General features: G+C 54.7%; 1 protein-coding gene across 4 annotated transcripts; it reads left to right on the forward strand.

Moving 5' to 3' along the window:
- The first annotated feature begins 952 nt into the window (after positions 1-952).
- Positions 953-20138, forward strand: GUCY2D (guanylate cyclase 2D, retinal). 4 transcript variants are annotated; one of them, XM_090052318.1, is made up of 22 exons: positions 965-1081; positions 1203-1265; positions 2761-4082; positions 4234-4535; positions 4939-5293; positions 5635-5719; positions 6426-6522; positions 6917-7024; positions 7322-7405; positions 8766-8846; positions 9067-9243; positions 9317-9476; positions 9578-9727; positions 10175-10323; positions 10998-11161; positions 11428-11620; positions 11698-11872; positions 12122-12220; positions 12461-12555; positions 12719-12804; positions 12938-13060; positions 13416-20138. In XM_090052318.1, exons 3-21 carry the CDS (start codon positions 2891-2893, stop codon positions 13023-13025), a joined length of 3840 nt encoding a protein of 1279 aa, XP_089908444.1. In that variant the 5' UTR covers positions 965-1081; positions 1203-1265; positions 2761-2890; the 3' UTR covers positions 13026-13060; positions 13416-20138. The 4 variants fall into 4 exon arrangements, with proteins under 4 accessions (XP_089908442.1, XP_089908446.1, XP_089908444.1 ...); XM_090052316.1 differs by lacking the exon at positions 1203-1265 and having other exon boundaries at positions 953-1081; XM_090052320.1 differs by lacking the exon at positions 1203-1265 and having other exon boundaries at positions 953-1081; positions 9320-9476.
- Positions 20139-25115: the final 4977 nt, after the last annotated feature.

A 25115-nucleotide genomic window follows, 5' to 3' on the forward strand; every position in this document is an offset into this window, starting at 1 on the left:
CATACATGCTAGAATGTGTAATGGTGTGCATGTGCTCTGTCACACAGTCACGCATGCTCTAGCACATATAATCACATGTATGCACTCAGTCACACGTACACCAGCATGTGTAATATCATCACATGCACAGTGATAGTCACGTGTGCTAGCATATTGTAACTGCCTATACTTCTTCACATGTGCACAGTCACACGCTCAGTGTCACATGCATACACATTCAGTCATGCACACACTGGCCCATGTAATCATGTACATGCACTCAGTCCTGCATGCAACTAGCACTTGTAATCTCTTAACCACACACCCATTCAGCCACACGCACGCTAACACGTTATTGTGTATACATATTGTCACACCTACACATTCATTCACATACAAACTAGCACATGCAATCGACTCCAGTCACACACACACATTCAGTCACGCTTGCTTGTATAATTAGTCACAATCGCACATATTTAGTCACGCTAACACATGAAATCAGTCATGCTTGTAGACATACTCTAGCATGTGTAAGCGCATGTGCAGTCCCATATACACATCGTCACGTATGCCAACCTGTGTCATTGTATAGTCACACATGTATGTAGTCACAAATGCTAGCCATGTAATTGTACATGTAGTCGAGCGTAGTCACGTTAACTCATACAATTGCATGTACACATAATTGTGTGCATACAGGCATGTTCATACGCATCCACCTGATCTCATATGCACAGTAACACCCATATATATACACACACCTGTATTGTTACAGTTGCATGCACAAAGTGGCTCACATGCATCCACACTCCACCCCTTCCCCCCCCCTCCCCCCAGCCCTACTAAGCGGATCAACGCACAGCAGCACAGCCTGGATTAGGGTGTTACCGGGCCACAGAGCCCCAGCTCCAGCCCTACTGCATGCTGCTGCACTGTGGGCCTGGGCCTCAGGACCCCCCCAACCCTTTCCCAGGGACCCCCTCAGCCCTGCCCCTGGAGCCAACCCCCTACTGCCAGCCCTCCTCCACTGGGACCCTTCCCTCCCACCTCCACGGGGAGCATCAGAGGACGGGACCCCCATGCCAGGTCATGGAGCCAGGTGAGAGCGGGCCAGGGGGTGCCTGTAGAGGGGAGGGAAGGGGTTGGGATTCCTGGGCTCTCCCTGCTTTGTGGGGGGCCAGGAGTCCTGGACGGATGCATGGGTTCCTTCCTTGCTGCAGGAGGAGAGCAGGGGAGCTGGGAGTCTGCAGGCAGGGAAGAGGCCGAGAAGTAGGCATCCTAGGGTAGGCCTCACTGCAGCCTGCTCCCCAGGGCCCGGGGATAAGCTGGGCTCACAGTTGTGCTGGTTGCTGAGCAGCTCTGGGCAGTGGTGGAGAATGGGGTATGGGGCAGCACATGGGAGGGGTGGGTTTCCTGCCCTGGTGGTTTCAGTCCTGGCAGGGGCAGGGCCTTGCTTGAAGGAGCTGTGGGGCTGGTAAGGGTCCAAAGCCTAGGAGACATGGATGGGTGGATGCACAGAGAGCTATTCGGTGGGAGTGTGGATGGAGGGGTGAATGGGTGCGGGTATAGGTGGATGCACAAAGAGCCATTGGAGGAGGATGGATGAGGCACAGGTGGGTGGGTGGATGGCTGGGTGAGTAAGTGGATGGAGGAGCAGATGAATGGATTGATGGGCAGGCAGTTGGGTGGAAGAGTGGGTGGACAGGCAGAGTGCCATGGGGGCAGAGGGTCAGACAGGCGGGTGGCACATGACTGCGTGGGAGGCTGTGGATAGGGGGGTGGAGGGATGTAGCGGGAGGGAGGGTTTGGGTGGAGAAGGGTATGTGTAGCATGGACAGGGCTTCCCCTTGGGGTCTTGGCCTGGCTGCGTGGAGGTAGCCCCCTAGGGAGCTCCCAGCTCTGCGGGTCCCTGATTCTGGGCCCCCAAGCTCAAGGGCAGTGGGGTCCTTCCTTAGAAACACTGTGAAAGCTTAAAGGCAGTGGGGGGCACAGGGCAAGCCACTGCCACGGTGACCTGGATGCCTGGGTGACCTGGTGCATTGGATGGGGAGCAGGGGGTGGCACTGAAATACCCCTGCCCCTTTAATGCTCTGAGCTGCGGCTACCTCTGGGGTGGGGTGGGGCAGGGCTGGTTTCGCTGCGGTCCCCCAAAGACTCGTGCATGAGTTTGGGACAGGAAGTGCTGGGTGTGCTCCCTCCAATGTGTGCTGCCGCCCTCCCATCGCCAACCCCAGTGGTGCCAGGGTGCCTCGAGCAAGGGGTTAATCCCAGATTATCTCATCTGGGGATTAGGGCAGGAGAGAAACCTGGTTTATGGAGGCTCAGTTTTGAAAGGCATGATGGGATTGCATGGGATTGAGGCCACAGCTGCTGGGCTCTGGCCTGTGGGGGACCTTGTATCACTGTGGCAACATGCAGGGGTGGGGGGAGGATATGTCATGGTGGGAAGGGTTGGTTCTGGGATATAGGGGGTGGAGCCACCTTCCCAGTGGTCTTGCAATTGGCCGCCCTTAGCAACATGGCTGGTTGCCATGGGGATGTTGCTGGCAGCCAAGTGGCTGCCCTTGGCAATATCAGGCAACGCTGCTGCTTACCATGGGGATGCCATTGGCAGCAAGATGTCTGCCCTCAGCAACAAATGGCCACCCGTAGCAGTGAGATGTCTCCAAGGTGGTGGAAGGCCCCTCCCTCTCAGTCTTGGGCTGGGGACAGATCTAGGGACTCCTGGGTCCCACCTGGAGCCCAGGTGTCCTGACCCCTCACCTCTCTCCCCTGCAGGAGCAGCACCCCATGGTGACCACCCCCCCCAGTGCCTTCCCGCCACGCTGGTGGCACTGCTCAGACCTGAGTCGCCTGCCACCTCCTGAGGAAGTACACAGAGCCCCGGCTGTCTGCTCCCAGTTGCAAGATGGCTGCCCTTGACAGCAAGATCTTTGGCAACAAGAGGGTGATCCATGGCAACCAAGTGGCCACCATTGGCAGCAAGATGGCTGCCTTTGGTAGCAAGAGGATGACCCTTGGCAACGAGATGGCCACCACTGACAGCGAGATGGCTGCTCTTGATGGCAACATGGCTGCCCCTGGCCACAAGAGGGTGACCCTTGGCAACAAGATGGCCTCCCCTGATAGCAAAATGGCTATCTCTGGTAGCAAGGGGGTGACCTTTTGTGGCCACATACCCACCACTGGCAGCAAGGTGGTTGCCCCTGGCAACAAGAGGGGGCCCTTCAACAAGATGTTTGTCTTTGATACCAAGATGGTTGCCTCTGGTAACAAGAGGGTGACCTTTTGTGGCAAGATGGCTGATCCTGGCAACAAGAGGGTGACCTTTGGCTACAAGATGGCTGCTCTTGGTGGCAAGATGGCTGCCCCTGGCAACATGAGGGTGACCTTTGGCAATAATATGGCTGCCCTCGGCAACAAGATGGCTGCCCTAAGCCCTTTGCCCCCAGGCCGCTGTGGCCTCCTGACCCCACTGTGGTGGCCTGGCCTCCTGCTGCTGCTCCTTCTGCTACCCCTGGGCCACGGGGCCACCTTCAAGGTGGGCGTGGTGGGCCCGTGGAGCTGCGACCCCCTGCTGACCCGGGCCCTGCCTGAGCTGGCAGCCAAGCTGGCTGTGACCCGGCTCAACAAGGACCCGGCTGTCAACCGGGGCTTCTGGTTCGACTATGTGGTGCTAGACGAGGCCTGCCACACGGCGCAGGCCGTGGCTGGGCTGGTGCGGGCTGAGGGCCGTGCCTCGGGCTTTGTGGGCCCGCTGAACCCGGCAGCCTGTGGCGCGGCGGGGCTGCTGGCTGCCGCCTGGAACAAGCCCCTCTTCTCCTGGGGCTGCCTGCGGGGTGAGCCATGGCTGCGTGGCCCCGTGGCCCGGCCCCTGCCGCCAGCACCCGCTGTGATCTACACCGTCCTGCACTTCTTCCGCTGGGCCCATGTGGCCGTGGTCTGCTCCCAGCAGGACCTGTGGCATGAGGCTGGGCGCGGCCTAGCCGATGCACTCCGGGCCCGGGGGCTGCCTGTGGGCGTCGTGGCTGCCATGGAGCCCCATGCCGAGGGCGCCCGCGCCGCCCTGCGCCAGGTGCAGGCGGCCGACAAGGTCCGAGGTAGGTGTGTGTGTATGGGGGGGTGAACGCGGGGGTTCTCATTGGGAGAGGAGTCTGGACATCTGGGTGCAGGGGGTGGTAGGAGGGGGTGGATGCAGTTCATATTGCCCCCTGGGCCTCGACACTGTCTCCCCCCTTCTCCCCCCCACAGTGGTGGTGATGTGCATGCACTCAGTGCTGCTAGGCGGGCAGGACCAGCAGCTCCTGCTGGAGGCAGCGGCTGACCTGGGGCTGGCAGATGGGGGCGTGGTCTTTGTGCCCTATGACACGCTGGCCTACAGCCTGCCCTACCGCGCTGGCCCCTTTGCTGCACTGACCAACAGCTCCAAGCTGCGACGCGCCTACGACGCCGTCCTCACCATCACCATCGACTGCCCGGAGCGCTCCTTCCATGAGGCCTTCCGTGATGCCCAGCGTGGCTACGAGGTGCCCACCCACATCGACCCTGACGAGGTGGGCTGCTTGGGGGATAGGATGGGGATGGAACCAGCCAATGGGCTGGCCGGAAGGTGGGGGTGGGGGGTGAAGGGAGCCCCATGGGCCAATGGGAGGCAGATGGATGGGCTGATGGGGAGATGGGTGGAGATAGATGGTTGGATGGGAGGGAGGTGGATGGGCTGATGTGGACAGGAGGAGATGGATGGGCCAATGGGGAGATGAAAGAGAGATGGATCATGCAGTGGGGAGAGGGGAGTGAGAGGGATTGTCCAATGGGGAGCTGGGAGGGAGATGAATCATCCACTGGGGAGTTGGGAGGGAGACCCCTCATCTAATGGGACGCCAGGAGGGATTCAGCTGGTTCAACGAGCTGATGGGAGGGAAAGCTGCCTCCCTCTGACCCTCGCCTCCCCCCCAGGTGCACCCGCTCTTTGGCACCATCTACAACTCCATCTACTTCCTGGCCATGGCGGTGGAGCAGGCGCGCCGGGCCGGGCGCTGGGTGATGGGGGCCAGCGTGGTGGCCCACGCCCGTGCCTTCCAGCTGGATGGCTTCTGCCAAGCAGTGGCGGCCGGTGAGGATGGGGCGGCGCACATGGCCTACGTGGTCCTGGACTCGGAGCCCCGCGGCGCCCACCTCTGGCCCACCTTCCGCCTGGACCTGAGTGGCCCTGGCCTGCGCTACTTGGGCCACCCCATCCACTGGCCCCGTGGTGTTGGGCCTGGCACCGACCCTGGCTGCTGGTTCAATGCCAGCGCCCTCTGCTCCGGGGGTGAGTGTGGCCCTCTCTCTTCTCTTCCTGGCAAAGGGCTCTCTTGGAGGCCATATTGGCTCCCAGCACTTTCTAGCCTGGGGTGGTGATGGTACAGGCAGCCATTTCAGTGCTGTGATGCCATTGATGCTATTTTGGTTCTTGGCACTCTCCCCCGTGTGGGCTGGCTCCAGAGTCCTGGCATCTGTGTGCCATAGACACCCTGTGCCGCCCACATCCTAAGGGAGTCCCTGCTGGCTGGAGCTCATGGGTAGGATCTAGCCTTGTCCTGCGGGGGTAGCATGTCTCCTCCTCCCTGCCTTGCACCCGCCCCCCAGTGCCCTCATCTGCTTTACTGGCAGGTGTGGACCCCACTTTTGTGCTGCTCATGTTCATCCTGGTGTGTGCCCTGATCCTGGCAGGAGCCACCATTGCCTACTACATCCGGTGAGCACCCGGCGTCCCTGGGTGGGCCCAGTGGCTGCCACGTTGAGTCCCCTCCTGTCCTTTGTAGTCAGGGGCTTTCCCGGCGGCCGTGTTGAGTCACATTAGATCCTGTCTTGCCTTGTTGTGGTCAGGGGCTGTGCTGGTAGCCATTTTGGGTCCTAGCTAGCAGCCATGGTGGGTCCTGGCTAGCAGCCATATTGGATCCTCTCCCACCCTACTGGATCCACATTGGATCCACATTGGATCCTGTCTAGCTTTTTGTGATCGGGGCTCTGCCGGTGGCCATGCTGGGTCCTAGCTAGTAGCCATGTTGGATCCTCTTTCACCCTGCTGCAGTTGGCACCTGTGTCTGCCACCATGTTGAGTCCTGGCTAGTGGCCATGTTGGATCCTATCCTGCCCTGCTGTGGTCAGGGCCTGTGCTGGTGGCCATATTGAGTCCTGGCTAGCAGCCATGTTGGGTGCTCTTCCACCCTGCTGTGGTTAGAGCCTTTGTCAGTGGCCATGTTGAGTCCTGGCTAACCACCCCCAGTTAACTGACCTTAGGGGATGGTCCCCCAATTAACCGACCCTCAGATGGAGCTGGTTGGGGAGCGTGCAGGCATCATATGTACAATGGGGGAGCCCAAGGTGTGGCCCCAGTGTACTGCCCCTGTCTTAAACCCAGTGTCTTGGGGATGGGGTATCTCCCCACTGTGTCCGTCCAGGCGCCGGATCCAGCATGCCCAGCTGATGAAGGGCCCCAACAAAATTGTCCTGACCATGGAGGACCTAACTTTCATCAGTACCCAGAGCAGCAAGAAGGTGAGGCCAGGTGGTAGGGCTAGGGGAAGGTTAGAGGTCAGGGAGTGGGGTAAGGGGGCCAGCCCATTGCAGATGGTAACAATGGGGTCAGCTGGACCTGTCTTCTGATATCAAAGGTCAGCGACATCAAGTTCAAAGGTCATGGTGGGCCTTAGGGGTCTGGGCACTGGCACCTGCTCCTTCAGGGTTAAAGGTCAGAGGGGTCATCCTAGTACAAGGTGATAGGGGAAGTCAACATTACCTGCTCCCTTGGGGTCAGAGGTGAAGGCCATGGGGTTGGGGGGTGGTCCTTCTGGTCTTCAAGGTCATAAGTCAGGGTGACATCCTAAGGGGGCAAAAGGTTGTGATGCAGGGAGGCAAGAATGCAGGCCCAGTTCTCACCCCCCTCCCCCAGAAGCTGGACGAGAGCCGGACCAGCCTGGCGGGACGCAGTGCCTCGGACACCAAGAGCGTGAAGAGCCTGGGAGCCACACCTGAGACCACCAACGTGGCTGTCTCTGAGGTACCCACCATTCCCTGCCTCCTACCCCCTTCCCTGCCCCGTCCCCCCAGCTAAGCTGGCTCATGGTTCCAGGACACTGGGCAGAGACACCTTCAGGCACCTCACTTCCGTGCCCACCCCCTCCTGGCCCAGCTAATTGCCCGCTGGGGTGTGGGGGAGAGCTCTGCCCACTGCCCCTTGCCATGCCAGCCCCTCCCTCCCCTCCCTTAGCATAGCTCTCCCCCCACCCTCTGCATTGCCTTAGTGCCCCCCTGCTCCCCCGCGTGCTTCTGACAGCTGCTTCCTGCCCCTCCGTAGGCTGTGGAGAAGCACCCCGGGACCATCCAGGCCCCCCTCTTCCTCCTCCTACTTAGCCACTACGGCCTGGTGGCCTCCTGGCAGGTAAGTGCCCCGGGGTCGCTATAGAAATGCACCTACCCCACCCCCACGTGCCTCCCTTCCCTCCTTACCCACCACTTGCTCTGGCTTCCTCCCTCCTTCTAGGTGGGCCCCTCACCCCAACCCATCCCCATCCCCATCCCCATCCCCTCCAAGTCAAGATACATCCCCATCTGGCCGGACAGAGATCAGAGACCATCTGGCCAAGAGTTTCCCCATCCCATAACCGGATCCAGCCTTCATTGACCTCGTTAATGCCTTCAAGTCCATCAGCTGGCAGAAAGGACCAGACAGATTCAGAAGCCCAAAAAAAGTCCAGCGAGGTCCCGAGGCGTCTTCGCAGCCAGGCAACTGCCAGCATCCTGCCCGGTGTATCAGAGATGGGTCAAATAGGGTTGTATCATCAGCCCAGCCATTGTGTTTCGATGGTCATGTGGATCATCGATCATGACTACCGTCCTCCTGGGGTTGGTGTAGCATGGCGACCAGATGCAGGGCTCTTCAGTTGAGGGGTATTTTTGGTTGAAACAAAACAGCAACCATTATTGACTTCCGATATGCCAATGACAGCCCTTGAGCACAGGATATTTTTGGAGAAGACTACCTAATGTTGGGCCTTTCTCTCCACATTTAGAAGACTGGAGCACTCTATCACCCTCTTCTGGGCCATGAATTTAACCCCTTCCTCCCCTCAAATTACCATGGAGGGAAAGACCCTAGTGGTTGTGAAGTGCTTTCCCTACCACCAGAGAGGGAACATGGATGAGGACATCATAATGCCCAAGTGGGAAGTGGCTTTGGCGTGCCTCGATTTATTGTGGTCCAGAAAGATGCCAAGGTTCAGGTCGATGAGGCAGTCCCCGTCCCTGCTCTTCTCTATGGGTGAGCTACCATCATCATCGCAAGAGCCTGGAGAGGCCTCCAAAAAACCCTCTGCAGCCAACAGGAAGACATCAATGCTTGCCGAAGCCAACATCTGTGGATTGGACTCTTAAGTCACCTCAAGACCCATGGTGGAGATCCCCCTCAGGTGGATGGATTGCTGACGTTTTGGGATCCATAGCCATGATCCATGCCCTGGATCCCCTTGGGGCCTCCTGCCCAGCGGTGTCTTGCCGTGATTGTGCCTCCGCTCTGTCCCGGCAGCCTCAGGAGCCCTCAGCAACACCACTCCCCTCGCTCCTCCCCTTGTCCCAGGGTGCCCCCCTCCATGGAACTGGACCTGTATTGTCCGGTGGGAGCAAGGGTGGGATTGGCAGGTGGGGGAAAGGGAGTGGGGTGGGGTGGGTGAGAGCAGGGCAGCCTGGACACCGGGGTTCTCTCCTGCTGACTGCGCGCCCCCTGCTCTTTCCCCGCCTCGCAGGGCGACTGGGTCTGGCTTAAGAAATTCCCCGGAGAGACACACCCTGAGATCCGGCCAGCCACCAAAATGGCCTTCTGCAAGGTAAGGCCAGTGGGATCCCCTTCACAACCTGCCCCTCACTCCTGACCCACAGACCCCTTCCCCCCTAGGCTGCCAGTGCCCCTTACTCCTGATCTGCAGCCCCCTGTGCCACCCAGCTCTGCCAGTGCCCCTCATTCTCCACCCCACCTCCCTGGCCTTGCTGGGACCCCTCACTCCTAGCCTGCAGCCCCACTGACGCTCTCCTTCCTCCCCCGCACAGCTCCGGGACCTGCGCCACGAGAATGTGAACCTCTTCCTGGGCTTCTTCCATGACTGCGGGGTGCTAGCTGTGGTGTCGGAGCACTGCTCTCGTGGGAGCCTGGAGGACCTGATCCACAATGAGGACATGAAGCTAGATTGGATGTTCAAGTCCTCCCTGCTCCTCGACCTCATCAAGGTGGGGATTGTAGAGGGTCTGTGGAGGTGGGGCATGTGGGGGCGGGGTCTGATCGATGCTCCACCTCCCCCAGCAGGGCATGAAGTACCTGCACCACAGGGAGGTCATCCACGGGTGCCTGAAGTCGCGGAACTGCGTGGTGGACGGGCGCTTTGTGCTCAAAGTCACGGACCATGGCTACAGCGAGCTCCTCGAGGCCCAAAAGGTCCCACGCCAGCCAGCCCGGGCCCAAGGTCAGCATGGGGGTGGGGCCAGCTATGCAAATAGGGGCGGGGCCAGGAGGGTGGGGCAGGGCCAGGGCTTGAGGCTGTCCCTCTTCTGCCATCCACTGCAGACCTGTTCTGGACAGCGCCGGAGCTGCTGCGGGACCCGGGGCTCCAGCGCCGTGGCACATTTCGGGGGGACATCTACAGTGTTGCCATCATCATGCAGGAGGTCATCTGCCGTGCCAGCCCCTTCTGCATGCTGGACATGCCCCCTGAGGGTGAGCTCTGACCCACTCCCAGCCGCCACAGTACCCCTTGCTCCCAACCTGCGGGCCCTGCGCCACTGTTGTGGTGCCCCTCCCGCCCAGCCTGCAGCCCCTCAGCACTGTGGTGCTCCTCACTACCAACCTGCAGTCCCCAACATGGCAGTGTCCCCCACTCCCAACCCACATCCCCCTGTGCCCCTGCCATGTTGCCCCTCACTCCCGACCCACAGCTCCCTGCGCCCCATAGTGCCTTCTGCATGCGCCCCATAGTGCCTTCATTCATGACCCACAGTCCCTCCGTGGTGTCCCTCACTCCCACTCCACAGCCCCCAACCCTCCTCACTGGGGCCCCTTACTCCCAACCCGCAACCCACAGTCCTCCCCCATGGTGCCCATCACTCCTGACCCACAGCCCTCTGTGTCCCCACCATACCCCTCACTCCCACCCCCCGCCTGCAGAGATCATCCGGAAGGTGGAGCGCCCACCCCCGCTGTGCCGCCCATCGGTGTCCGTGGACCAGGCGCCCATGGAGTGCATCCAGCTGATGAAGCAGTGCTGGAGTGAGCAGCCCGAGCGTCGGCCCACAATTGACCAGATCTTTGACCAGGTGGGCCCCCCCCCTGCCCCCCCCCGGCAGTGCCCCTCACTCCAACCCACAGCCCCCTGTGCCCCCCAGTCCTACTGGTGCCCCTCACTCCCTACCCCACCCCCCAGCCCTGTTGGTGCCGCTCACTCCCAACCTGCAGCTGCCCATGTTGGGTGTCCTAAAAAGGGTTCTTGGAGGGGTCACATGAGAACAGCCATCAGAGCATAGCTCAGGCCACTCGTGCCCTTCTCTAGCTCTCCTAGATCTTTTTCGTGGTGCAGGGGCCAGACCTGGCCATGGTGTTTGAGGCCTGGAGGCACCATGGGTTTATAAAAGGGCATTGAGAAACTTTGTGGTGTGGGTTCAGTAGCACCAGGCTGCATGGTCATGTCCTGGGGAGAAATAGTAATGGAAAATGAGGGTTGAAGGGACCTCAGGAGGTCACATCTAGTCCAACACCCTGCTCCAAACAGGATCAGCCCCAGCTACATCATCCCAGACAAGGGTTTGTCTAGCCGGGTCCAAAGATGGAGACTCCACCACCTATCTGGGCAGCCTGTTCCACATCTGGACTCCAGATGTGGCCTCCCCAGCGTCCAATAAAGGGGAAGAATCACTGTCCTCCATGCTGGGATGTTGGTAGGTGGGTCTTTGCAGGAGTGGGGCTCCCAGTCTGACTCCTTGTCCCCCCCCAGTTCAAGACCCTCAACAAGGGACGGAAGACGAACATCATCGACTCGATGCTGCGCATGCTGGAGCAGTACTCCTCCAACCTGGAGGACCTCATCCGGGAGCGCACGGAGGAGCTGGAGATCGAGAAGCAGAAGACAGACAAGCTCCTCACTCAGATGCTTCCCCCGTAAGTGGCCTGGGCCAGCGTGGTGGGGGACACAGTCTGGGCTTCACTATGGGGTACAGAAGGCAGAGCCAGGCATGGGGAAGACCGAGTAGCAGAGAGAGAATCCTCCAATCCAGCAACCCCCAGCTCAGGGCTGATGTGGGAGCCTGACCCCATGTTCCTCTCCGTGCGTGGCAGGTTGGGGGCAGACATCAGGAGGAAGGGGGTGGGTTCCCCTGGGCTGGGACTGGGGGGTTCTAGCCCCCCACTTACCCCCGGGACTGCAGGTCGGTGGCAGAAGCGCTGAAGACGGGGGCGGCAGTGGAGCCCGAGTACTTTGAGGAGGTGACACTCTACTTCAGTGACATTGTGGGCTTCACCACCATCTCAGCCATGAGCGAGCCCATTGAGGTGGTTGACCTGCTCAACGATCTTTACAGCCTCTTCGATGCCATCATCGGCTCCCATGACGTCTACAAGGTGCCCAATGGGGGGTTTCTAGGCATGGGGTAGGAGGCAGAGGGTGGGTCCGCCCCTGACCCTGTTCCCTGCGGCAGGTGGAGACAATTGGAGATGCCTACATGGTGGCCTCTGGGCTGCCCAAGCGCAATGGGAACCGGCACGCGGGCGAGATCGCCAACATGGCCCTGGACATCCTCAGTGCCGTTGGGTCCTTCCGCATGCGCCACATGCCCGAGGTGTCCGTGCGCATCCGCATCGGCCTCCACTCCGGTACGGCCCCAGGTGTCACCAGAAAAGGCTTTTATGCCACGTTGAGCTGGGCCGATTCTGCTAGCAGCAAAGTCCTGGATGGAGGGTCTGGTGAATTCACTTGGGGCCAGATTTGGGAAGGGATTTTTCCTGCCCCCTGGTCAGATTGCTATAGATATGGGAGGGAGGGGGTTTGCCTTAGTGCTTGGCACTATGCCAAGGCCATTGGATGTCTCATGTTCAGAGCTGAATGTGCCCCATTCCCCACAGGGCCCTGTGTGGCTGGAGTGGTGGGGCTGACCATGCCCCGGTACTGCCTTTTTGGGGACACCGTCAACACTGCGTCCAGGATGGAGTCCACTGGCCTGCGTAAGACACCTGGCGGGGGGGGAGAAGGGAGGGGAGTAGGATCTGGGGATGGTTGGAGCAGGGGAGGCTGGGAGCCTGGATTATCTGGGAGGGGGGAGACTGGGGGTGGTTAGGGCAAGGCAGCTGGGAGCCCAGATGCCTGGGTTCTGTGGGAGGGATAGCAGGTCTTGGGGATGGTTGGAGCGCAGGGGCTGGGGGGCAGGTGTTTGAGGGGGGGGCCCTTACCCCGTTGCTCTCCAGCTTACCGGATCCACGTGAGCCTCCGCACGGTGCAGATCCTGCGCTTGCTTAATGAGGGCTTCAAGCTGGAAGTTCGGGGCAAGACTGAGCTGAAGGTAATGCTGCCCCTCACTCCCAACCCACAGCCCATTGTCCCCCCGGCACTGCTGATGCCCCTCACTCCCAACCTACAGCCTCCTGCCCCCCCTCCAGCCCTGCTGGTGCCCCTTACTCCTGACCCGCAGCCCCCCACAACCCTCCCATCTTTCTGTCCCATAGGGCAAGGGCACGGAGGATACGTACTGGCTGGTGGGGCGAGAAGGCTTCCACAAGCCCATCCCGACGCCCCCTGACCTGGTGCCTGGGTAGGAGGAGCTCCTTCACCCTGGGGGCGGGGAGATCGTGGAAACCTGGATGCCTGGGTTCTCTCCCAGTGCAGGGCAGTGGGAGGGCGGGTCTGGGGGCCCCCACTGATGGTGGAGCCCCCCCACAATGCAGGGCGAGCAACCACGGCATCAGCCTGGCAGAGATCCCCGAGGAGCGCCGGAAGAAGCTGGAAAAAGTGCGGCCGGGCTTGGCGAAGTAGGCCAGGCTGCGCAGAGCCAGGCAAAGCCAGGGCAGGTGAGCCGGGCTCTGGAGAGCCAGAGATGTTATGCAAATGAATTATTTGAATGTGTTTACATACATTTGCATATGCACATGAAGATTGACTTGCTTCCCAGGGAGGCCTAAAGCCAGGTCCCACACCTGCCTGTGGCAGGGTAGGGGGCTGAGGGCGGGGTGCCCCCACATCTCCACAGACTATAGAGATGTGGCCAGAGTGCCCCCCACCCTACTTTGAGCCCTTCGGGCCACAGGCTGACCTCCAATGCTGCTGTGAGCTGGCTAGGAGTCCTCCAGGCCCCCCAAACCATAGAGATGAGGCATAGAGTGTCTTGGTCATGGCACCCACGTGACTTGGTCTTCCCTCCGCCAGCTGGAAGAGCCAACGAGACCTGAGTGGAGGCTCCAGCCACACCATCACACCTGCATGGGACTGGAAACCAAGCAGCCAACCACGGGTGCTGCCTCCTGCCCCGTCCTCCTTTCTATGGACTGTTCCTGCGTTTCCAGGTGCATTGTGGGATGCTGGTGGACCTGGAATAGGCTCTTAAGCAGGGATTATTATTTGTCTGTGGACAAAAATTAGTTTGTTTTTTTTTAAAGGGCTTGACACCCAGGAATTGCAACAAGCAACCTTAAAGTGGAAGCTTCTAATTACTGTGTTAACCGCCCCCCCTCTGTCCCAGCTGCCGTATCGGCAGGGTCAGTGATTATCAGGGGACTATTTGATGTCCGTAAGGGTAGACCACTCAGATCTTTGGGCTGCCTCTGGATGGCAATTTCAGGGAATGGGCTCAAAATAGCCAAGGGGGTGGTGGGGGAGAATGGGACATTGCTTTTAAAGGGATGTTGCAATTCAATTGTGGACTAAAGGCAACCTCCCTCCTTAAAGGCATGGCCACCCACAGTAGCTGACCCACAGTTGGACGTATTGAGATGCTATTAAATTCTGCCCGGTTTAAAGGGATGGGATCTGCCATGTCACACCCTCTGTCTCAGTGAATATTTGTTTGGCAGTGGGAAAAAAAAGGAGGATTCTTAAAGGGATAGCTACAGTCAGTAGAGGCCGTGCCCCTGCTACAGAGCTAGGCAAAGACCCCTGCCGATCCCCGTGGTAAGACAGAGGCATCATTACGCCTAGATCAGCCCCGCTGGTGGTTGTTTAACCTCTTCTGGAATCCCACAGTGATGAAGAGTCCCCAACTCCCTTGGGCATAGCTACGCCTAGATCATCCCTGACCAGTGGCTGTTCAACATCTCCTTGAACCCTCCAGTAATGGAGAGTCCTCAGCTCCTTCCGCCTCTCCTTGTGCAGCTTGCCTTCCATAGCTTTGATCGCCTTTCTCACCTGCCTCTGGACCCTCCTGAGCTTTCCCCATCCTTTTTTAAACCATGGAGCCCTGAACAGCTCACAGTGTCCAAATGAGGCAGAACCCATGCTGAGCAGAGAGGCGCTATCACCTCCTATGTCTTGCACCTGATGCTTTCACTTCCCCAGGATCATGTTGGAGGGGCTGGGGAAACAAGGCTGAGGTCCAGTGCAAAGCCAACCGCTCCTGCCCAACACCCAGTATGCCTCGGGGAGCTGGGCCCAGCTGGGGAGAGGAGGGGAAGAGCCATTGGGAGCTGTTGCTTGGGGTCTGGTCTTTCATCTTCTCCCCTGGGTCCCAGTGTCTGGGGGACCCCCCAGGGTGCAGGAATTTCAGCTCCTTGCATCAGGGAGCTTTTTTTTATAACTTCCTCCGAGACCTAAAGTATTGGCTTTGGCCAAGACATTGGAGGGTTCCTGGACTGTGCCAATGCTCTTGCTAGGACCAATGGCAGAGGCTAGAAGGTCTTGGGGGGGGGGGGTCCCCTGGTCACATTGGTACAGACTACAGGGGTGTTGACCTTTCTCTGTAGCAGGGGCATGGCCTCTCCCTGGGATTTCTTGAGCATCTATTAACCTTTGACTTCAGCTGAACTTTGGGGGCCCTGGTACCTCAGCTTCCCCTGTGACAGGTTCAGAAGGGCAGCAGGGGGTCTATATTGGATGGTCATCTTATGAAGAGCTTGGCTGCTGGGTTTGTCCAGGCTGGTTTGGATGGGGCTGATCCGGCCTCCAGCAGGGCTCAGATTGGATGTGACCTCCACAGGCCCCGTCTCTGTGATTGAATCTGGGGAGGGAGGGAGACCAAGCTAGGTGAACATCAGTGCTGCCGGCTTTAGTCTGGGCTATAGGGAGAGCATGATATGGTGAGGGCAGTTGCCAGGCTAGGCCAGGGATGGGATCTGAGCTGGGGGAGTCAGTCAGGCCGGAAACCAGTGTTGAGCACCTGTGCCCCAGCTTCCCTGAGGGTCCCTGGGCACCTCCCAGCACAAACCACCCTGCACATGAGCATCCTTGGCTGGATCCAGCACCCACTGGTATCACAAGGCAACAGGAGCTCTCCCATTCCAGGCAAAGAGCCCTTTTGCTGGGCCAAGAGTCCCTCTTCTGGTTGTGGGGTCCCAGGGGCAGCTCGTTGCAAACTCAAACCAGACGTTCTCTGCAGTCACCAGGTAGAGATGGATTCCCGGACGGCCCTTGCTGTCATGGCCACGTTGTTTCAGCCTGTGTTGTGTGCACAGACTGTGGCCACAGTCTGGATTTTGGCTGCTTTTCATGCTCCATGCAGCACGGGGCCTCAACCCCAGTGTCCTCATGCTCTGCGTTGCAGGACTTTCCATCCTGTGCCCAGCTGGGGTGCAGCAGGGGTGTGGATACTGTGGGCATCTGAGCTCTCCATGGGCCTGGGTGACTCTTTTCCTGCTCCCTTTGGGAGCCAGGTCACTGCCAGCTGCCTGGGGTAGAACCATCCTCAGGCACTGCAGGGTCACAGTACTGAGACCAGTGGCTGGGAGATCTTTCCCTGATCCAGTCGGTACGGACAGCAGGCTGGAAGAGGTGGTGAACAGCATCTCAGAATGTGGCCCCTGCATCCCTGGGGAGCAGATACCCTCCCACTGCTGCCTCAGCTGGCCTGAGCCTCTGTCATGGGCTCCCCTCAGCCACTGAACCTGGTTCTGGAGGGTGCCAGGGGGTCAGTGGGCTCACAGCCCATCTGGGAAGGGGCATGCGAAGCAGGGACAGGTGCACTTTGAGCCCACGATGCCCAGAGCCAGGATGCATCCTGTGGCAGGCCAGTAGGGGTACTCCTGCCCTGAGCCACCCACCTCACTGCACATGACCACCTACCAAGCTCCCAAGTTCCTCCCTAGGGGCGCCTCACATCTGGCTGACCCCCTTCCTAGAGCACACCCACAAGCCTGGAGGTACCCCTGCCACCACCCAGAGGTTCTGATCTGTTTTGGGTTCTGTGCCCCCTGGGGTACACAGGCCTTGTAGAACTTGAGGGTGCTAGAACCTGTAGCCTGAAGCACCAAACAGTAGCCTCCCTTAGTCAGCCGAAGATAGGGAATTTGAAGGCATGCCCCCAATCCCTCTCCCAATGAGTTCACCACACTTGTATAGTGAAGAGCTTTATTGGTTACAGAGGGCAGGCTTGGGGAAGGGTACAGCTTAGCGAAATATCAAAGAATAATCTTAGAATAAACAGTGTCACCTAAGTAGTGGTCAGCTCCTAGAGTGACAGGGGTCAAGCCCCTGCCCCCATGCCATGAGGTCAATGCTAACACAATAGAGAGCTTGGCCCACACCGCCCTCACCTGGCTCAGGTCATGTAGGCAGAGCTGATTGCTTAGCAACTGGCTGACAGAGAGGTGAGAGACAATAGCAAGAAAAAAAACAAAACAAAAAGGAAGAGACTAAGAAGAAACTAGTATGGAACTTTTCCACACATCCTGTGATGAGGGCTGATATCCTGACATGGCCCCCAGCCTGGTTCACCTCCATCATGCACCACTGCTTCTCTCAACTGGGATCTCCTCAGAGATGTATCCTATTCGGCAGGTGTACTGGCTGGGTCCCTGGATGCCTGGTGGGTAAGGCTGGTCTCCTGCCAGAAGCTCTTCCCATCCCACTCTGGGATGGCTGTGCTGGGGTCAACCCTATACACAGCCAAGTCCTGCAGGGTCATGGCCGCAGCATTTCTCTTGCCCTCCCGGAGCCAAGTCCTGCTCAGCTCCCCAGAGAAATGCCCCATGGTGCAGCAGCTCAGGGGGATGTCCCTCCCTGTCAGCACCGGCTTGGGCCAGGAGCTTCCCAACACCTCCAGATGTGGCCCCACCAATAAAGACTAGAGGGGAATAATTACTTCCCTCAACCTGTTAGCAATGCTTCTACTAATGCTGCTTGGGAAGGGCACACTGTTGGCTCATAACCAGCTTATTGTGTCCTGTGTCCAGTTCCCCACCCCCAACTACAGAAAGTATGTGGACAAGTTGGAGAGAGTCCTGTGGAGGACAATGAACATGGCTCATGATGTATGAGGAGAGACTGAGGGAGCTGGACTTATTTAGTATGGAGAAGAGAAGACTGAGGGGGGACTGAAGAGCAGCCTTCAACTCCCTGAAGGGTGGGTCCAAAAAGCATGGAGCTGGAGTGCTCTCAGTTGACTGAACAGGGAGCAATGGGCTCGGGCCCCAGCAAGGGAAGTTAAGGATGGATATTAGGACAAACTTTCTCATGATGAAGTGGGGAAGCACTGGAACAGGTTATCCAATGAGGTGGTGGCATCTCCATCCTTAGAGATTTTTAAGACCTGGTTAGACAACGCCTTGGCTGGGATGATGTAGTTGGGGCTAGTCCTGCTTGGAGCAGGGGGTTGGACTAGATGCAACTGCCAGAGGTCCCTTCCCACCCTTGTTTTCTATGAATCTATGACTTTAGCCAAGGCAAGAGCTGAAAGACACAGCAGAAATGTTTCCCAGAGGTTGGAGATTGCAGGGGAAGTCTGACAGAAGACCCAGAACAGGAAAGCAGCCTGGAAGGTCTCAAAGAAGAGGCAGCAAATCCTGAAAGAGGGAAGCCTCTCCCCAATCCCTGTAGACCCTCCACAAGCCCCTTGGCCCCCTTATCACCTCAGACCTGTGCCAATGTCCCTTCAGTTTGAGGTTGTGGAAGAAATCAAACTTTGCATTGTGGTTGAATCAGAACTGACAGAGCCAGCTTTTCTTTGTTTAGGGCTATACTGTGATCACAGGGAGGATTTCATTCAGCAAGGGGAATCACCCACTTGTCTGTTTCAAAGGAATCCTCCTCCTCTCTAAGTTTTCAAGCATTTTTATACTTAAGACAGATAAAAAGAGAAAAAAAAACGACCTTGGGGAAACTAAATCAAGTTTATTTAATTGGACATCTGTGCACAGGGTACTAAGACATGAAGGATTTCTTATCTCAAAATATGTAACTGAAAGAAGCAGTGTCAGCACTTCTGGTCTCTGTCTGTTTTTCTAGTCAAGTGGGCCAGAAGCCCAACTAAATTTACTCCTACATTCCCTCATTTTTTTTTCAACAAGTTAGATATTTATAACTCTTAGCCTTTCCACTTCTAGTTTTTCTTTTTCTTTACTTTCTGCTATTTTAACATACAAATTATATACTTTGTTTCTGGTTGATGGGCTATTCCTCATTTGCTTGCCAGCACAGCTTAAGCAACATTGTATTATCATAAACGCTAGGCATACTCTAATAAAAGCAACAAACAATATCAACAAAATATTGATGGTAGAGCCTAAGCAACTGAAAATAGAGCTAAAGCAAGAACTCAAATTCCAACTATCTGACTCATGCAGTTTAGCTGCCTCTTTTCGAATATGTTTCTTTAAATCCTGGATTTTTTCTGAATTATAGGGAATATAAGTACAACATTCTTTACCTATTAAAGCACAGACTCCTCCTTTGCTGGCTAGTATATAATCTAACGCAAGTTTGTTTTGCAATGTCATTTGCCTTATTTCCTTTATTTCTGTATTTATTTTATCAAAATTATCAGCAGTAGCATTAGCAATCTTTTCCAGAGATGCTGCAACTTTCTTTGTCTCGGACATAGCTAAGCCTGCGCCATAGCTCAGGAATATTATACCCCAAAACCTTTTATTTTCTGTAATTTTGCGAACATTGCGAATTCTTACTTTAGGTAAGTGAGATTTAATAGTAAAGGTAGGATATGCTGTGGAGACATAGCACGTTCCTCTCCAACCAGAGGGAAGATTTTGATAGGCCTTATCTCCACACACAAAATAGTGACCAGCTAATGCAGTATATCCACCTGTATTACAGTGTGGGGACATCATCCATTGTGAATAATAGCCTGAAAATTGACCTGCAGGGGAGTAATTAGATATCCAGAAACCATTAGAAAACCAAGCACCATTTATCTTCAATTCTACCTCGCACTTACTGACTCCTACTGCAAGACGAGATCCATTACAGGTCCAACAGAACTTTCCAGGGGTGGCATACACTAATCATACATAGACCGGTTGCAGCTTACATTCTGCCAAGTTTTGTTTCCATGAAAATCTGAATAGTGAGGGGCTAACATCTGAGTTGCATTCAAGGGTACCGGCATCATGGGTATTCCTCCGGTAGAATAGATAGGGACATGACTACATATCCAACAACGAGAGACATTTAAATCTATCCCAATTTGATTAACTAAAGACAGGAACATATTTTCATGAAATGATCTTCTTTGTCGGTGCAGAAGTGTAGTTTGGTTTACAGAGTTTCTTATAACTGATGATTCAAGTTCATATAAGATGGCTCAAAAAGAAATACTGAGAACTACCCAAATCACAACTAATCAACTCCACCTCGGGAACCATGAACTAGGTAGAGGCCTTTTTCCTGTCCCGAAGGGCATAGTGGTGTTGTTGGGGCACATCCTCTTCGCTCTGTAGCAGCAAATCCTCTTTGCCAGTAGGCGCTTGGCTCACTACTGGCCTTGAGCTCTCCTGCTGGCAGGCGCTAGGCTCACTACCAGTCTGTGGAGGCTGATTACAAGATGGATATGAAGGAGACTCTGGGTCTAACGGGGCTGATGTTTTCTTACTGTGCGAAGCATGGATCCATGTCTGGAGTCTTTGACAGTGTTGGTGGTCAGGAGTACCTGGAATGGGCCTTTCCAGCAAGGTTCCAGTGATGACTTTCGTTGATGAACTTTTACATGGACTCAATCTCCAGGCCGGAAGGACTGGCACGGCTCACCTGGTTCTCTGGGGAGAGCGGCCTGTACCTGTGAATGAAAAGCCTTAACACACCTCATTAGTGCCTTACAATAGTCCAGAATAGTATCATCAAGTGAATGTATATAGCAAAAGTGGGAGGCAACAGGTGGCGAGGCGGGGAGCCTCATGGGTCTTCCCATTAGAATTTCATGTGGGCTAAGCCCAGTCTTTCGGCTGGCAGTAGATCTCATACTTATAAGGGCTACGGGAAGTGCATCTGGCCATTTTAGGTGAGTCTCAGCACAAATTTTAGCCAGTTTATTTTTCAGAATGCCATTTTGGCATTCCACTCGGCCCGAGGCCTGCGGATGGTACGGGCAATGCAAGTTCTGTTGGATCTGCGGGACTTTGCAGACTTCTTTCATTACCTGTCCAGGAAAACGAGTTCCTCTATCAGAGTTTAGGGATAAAGGAAAACCAAACCTCGGAATAAAGTCTCTGAGCAACTTTTTGCTTACAGTGATGGTGTCAGCTTTTGCACATGGGTAGGCTTCTACCCATCCAGAAAACATACATACAATAACACGAAGATATTCATAAGAACAACATTTCTGCATTTGAATAAAATCTAATTGTAAATTTACAAATGGTCCCCAAGGTGGGAGGTGTGCTGCCTTCTTTGTTTTTACAGGCTTTCCCATATTATGGGCTTGGCAAATAGGACAGGTGCGGCAGTACTGTTGAGCCACAGATGGAAAAGTTGGAGCAAACCAATCAAGCTTAACAGCTTCTATCATCCCCCCTTTGTTCACATGTGCCATGCCATGGTGTATGCGAGCAAGATGAGGAAGAAGGACCAGTGGGGCCACCAGGCAGCTGTCCAGGGAGCGCCACAAATGGTCGGGGTGTAACAAACACCCAGTCAGTCTCCATGTGTGTTTCTCTGGGTCTGGAGCCTGATCTTGGAGGAGGGCAATGTTGTGAAGACTTGCCAATGGAGACTGGACTGTTGGAATAGAGAAAAACACAGGTGTAGCCTGAGGAGTGGAAATAGCGGCAGCTTTGGCAGCAGGGTCTGCCAGAGCATTCCCACGTGTAACATCATGATAAGGTTTCTGGTGAGCTTGGCATTTAATAATAGCAACAGCAGAAGGTAATTGTAAAGCATTCAACGAGGCATTTACATATGGACCATTACTAATCTTGACACCTCCTGAAGTCAGGAAGTTTCTAAAGTTGACCATAATCGTGTACAATATCAAAAGCATAGCGAGAATCAGTATAAATATTAACAGAGGCACCAGAGGCTAGGGTGCAAGCCCTGGTGAGGGCCACAAGCTCGGCAACTTGAGCTGAATACACATTAGGTAAATGATGGCTTTTTATAACATCATATTGGGAACATACTGCAGATCCTGCAACAAGGGAACCTTTTGAGTTTCTTTGACACGATTCAGCAACGTAGAATACTAGATCTGGGTTTCGCAAGGGGTCGTCCTTTAGAACAGTGCAGGACATTGATAGGTGAGCAGTAACAAAAATGTAATCTTGGGATTCACCATCCGAAGGGGTAGGTAACAGAGAAGCAGGGTTTAAAACAGGGCATCTAGTTAGGGTGACATTTCCAGCAGAGAGAAGCAAGATTTCATACTTAGTTAATCTAGCATTTGAAAGGTGTTGGGTTTTTGTTTTAGTAAAAGGGCTGCTACAGCATGTGGGACAGCAACAGTAAGGGGAGAACCTAATACAAGGGTGGAGAAAAGTTATTACAAGGGCTCTTAGTCAGGACAATGATACCTTGCTTTAAAAGGGCAGTTATAACAGAGCATATCCCTTCTTTGGCTTCTGGACATAAAGGGTATTGAGCAACTTTGAGTAAAGGCTTAGCTGGGTTTAATTTAATTTTTACAGGCTGGGCAGTATGGATTTGTCCTACTTCATTAGCATGCTGGGACCAGAGAAACGGAGGGACAGCTTTTATGATTTCTTCTTGTAACACAGATCAGGGAACTGGGGCTCAGGAGGTGAGCAAGCTAAAGCGCCAAGTGCTCCTATATCATTATCACAGGGGACATCTAAATAAACACCATTAGGAGAACAATAGATAGTACAGTCGAGTTTACAAAGCAAATTTCTGCCTAACAAATTAACAGGAGAACAAGGACTAAGGAGAAAGGCATGTTGATCAGAAACAGGACCAAGAGAAACATGTAATGGTTGGGAAACAGGATGAGGAACTATTTGATTTGAAATTCCCACAGCATTTACAACAGCAGAGGAGAGGGGAGTTGTGCAAAATTCTTCAGTTCGAAGAGTAGAGCGGCTTGCACCAGTGTCTACTAAACATTTTGTAGAGATGCCATTTATCACACAGGAAACAAAGGGATCATCTTGATTAAGTGGGAGAAGCGGGGCTGTGATGATGTTACTATTCCTCAGGCTGGCCTAACAGGAGGCTCCCTGACTGGGGACAGAGCACTGAGTGAGAGGAGGAGGTGGAGGTTTAAACATCATCCCCGGCTGGCCAGGCCTGTGAGGACATTGAGCCTTCCAGTGTCCTGGTTGGCCACAATAATCACAACTGCCATTATTTTGGGACTGAAATCCTCCTCGTCCCATCCCACGACCATGTCCCCTGCCTCTGGATGGAAACCTCGGCTTCTGCCCCCGCCTAAAGTCTGTAATTGCAATGACATTAGCTTAGTTTCCGTGGATTCCTTTTCCTTTTCCTGGCAGGTTGTACAGTGATTTGCAATGGTGACTAGTTCTGCAAGTGGCTCAGTCTGCCAACCTACAGCAATTGTGCACAACTGTTCCTGGACTTTAGAGAAGTCCGTGGACAAAAGTGGAAGCAACTGCTTCTGGGGCAGTTTCAGCTGCATTTTCAATACCAGAATGTCTTTCAAATACTAGTTTCAAGCCGTCCATGTAGTCTGCTGGGGATTCTCCTTTATTTTGTTTACAGTTATGTACTTTGGCCCAGTCAGTTTTCCTGGGGCAAATTTTAAGCACAGCCTCAAGGATGCATCTTCAGGCAGCTGCTAAGTGATCTCCTCTTCCAGGGTCTTGAGTAGGCCAAGTAGCCTGTGCGATGAGGTGGTTGTGGACCTCAGAGGGCAGAGCACTTCTCATTAATTGGTTCAAATCTGCCCACGTTGGATTATAACAATGGATTACAGTGCCCAATTCATCTCTAAATTTCGGGGTTCCTCTCTGATGTTGGGAAATTGTTTAACAAGGTTTAGGAGATCTCCTGGGGTCCCGGGGACAGGGACTGTGATTGTAGTTTCCCCATTTGGACCTTGCCCTGGAAGTTGGCATAAAGGCATAAGCTGAGCCTTTTTCGATTTAAAAAAAGGGGCTGGAGATGAACAATTTTACTTAAATCAAATGTTCCCTCCAGGGGAAGCTGCCGGCTAAAATTATCTCTGGTATACCAGTTCCATTTGTCTAGAAACTTACAACTCTTACGACCATAGTGTGTGTCCATGTGCAATGCTGGAGTCCCTTTTGGGGAGCCATTATGTCTTTAGACTCTCCGCTCCCCATATCTTTAAACTCAATTCACACAGGTCTTTCATACAGGACTGGCTTATTCAGGGTGTCTGGTCAGGTTGTGAGATTTGCTGGCGGCACAGAGATGCTGTGGCTAATGTCCAAAGACAAGACTCCACTGCAATGACAGCACACAGTGCAGTTACTCATGGTTAGACACGGCTCATTATGAGGGTGGGGAAAGGGTAAACCTGTCCACAGGGTCACGAGGTTCCAGTTGGGCCCCCTTGCATTCAAAACTGCCCTTCCGGGCAGCCTTGGGGCGGCTGAACCCAACCTTAGTCTCGGACCTGGTCAGTGGCTCATATTTCTCAGTTCATACTCTCAATTCACATAGGGGAATTTCTGCGTGGAGGCACGAGGTTCAAGAGCATTTCTTTAGTCTCAGCCTTGGTCAGCGCTTATTGTGGAAAACACTCACACTCTAAGAGTTTCCACCTTGCACCCTCGCTTTCGAAGAGCATGCAGAACAAATCTTGTCTTCAGGGCGGCTGCACAAGGTTTCCACTCCTGGCCTCAGAGAGACCTCACAGCTCTTTACAGAACTTAACACAATTCACACGGGGAAATACTTGCATTGACAACAGCAACACAGAGTCCTTAACCTTGACTCTTTCTACTCACAGTTACTACTTTACACAGCGGGCCTGACAGTTCTGGTAGAAAACAAGTTCGGCTAGGGTGAGCCTCAAGCAGTGACCCAGGAAGACACAGAGACAGCCTCTCACTGAAAAGCCCCAGTAGAGACTTCAAAAGGTCTCTTACCTTGGTTTGGTGCCAGGGCTTCAGTGAAGAGATGTCTGTGCCCCAACTGATCACTCCGGGCGTCTCGATCCGAGCCACGGCACCAAATTGTGGAAGAAATCAAACTTTGCATTGTGGTTGAATCAGAACCGACAGAGCCAGCTTTTCTTTATTTAGGGCTACACTGTGATCACAGGGAGGATTTCATACAGCAAGGGGAATCGCTCACTTTTCAAAGGAATCTTCTCTCTAAGTTTACAAGCATTTTTATACTTAAGACAGATAAAGAGAGAAGAGGAAAAAAAATACGACCTTGGAGAAACTAAAACAAGTTTACTTAATTGGACATCTGTGCACAGAGTAATAAGGCATGCAGGATTTCTTATCTCAAAACGTAACTGAAAGAAGCAGTATCAGCACTTCTGGTCTGTCTGTTTTTCTAGTCAAGTAGGCCAGAAGCCCGACTAAATTTACTCCTACAAGGTGCTTAGGCAATGAGGATGATAGCTGTGATGGTCTGATGGTCTCTTCCTCACTGAGGCGACCCAACCACAGCAGTGGGGCAGGGAGTCTAGGTCACTCCCTTATCCCACACCCTTAACCTACAGTGACTGGGCTGCGCCAAGAGTAGCAGAAGGTCAAGGATGGGAGGAAGAGGTATTTCTCTGTGAGAGGATGCCTA

The sequence above is a fragment of the Crocodylus siamensis genome, chromosome 6 (assembly GCF_052110815.1).
Source record: "Crocodylus siamensis isolate JL-2025a chromosome 6, ASM5211081v1, whole genome shotgun sequence".
Classification (NCBI taxonomy): domain Eukaryota; kingdom Metazoa; phylum Chordata; order Crocodylia; family Crocodylidae; genus Crocodylus; species Crocodylus siamensis.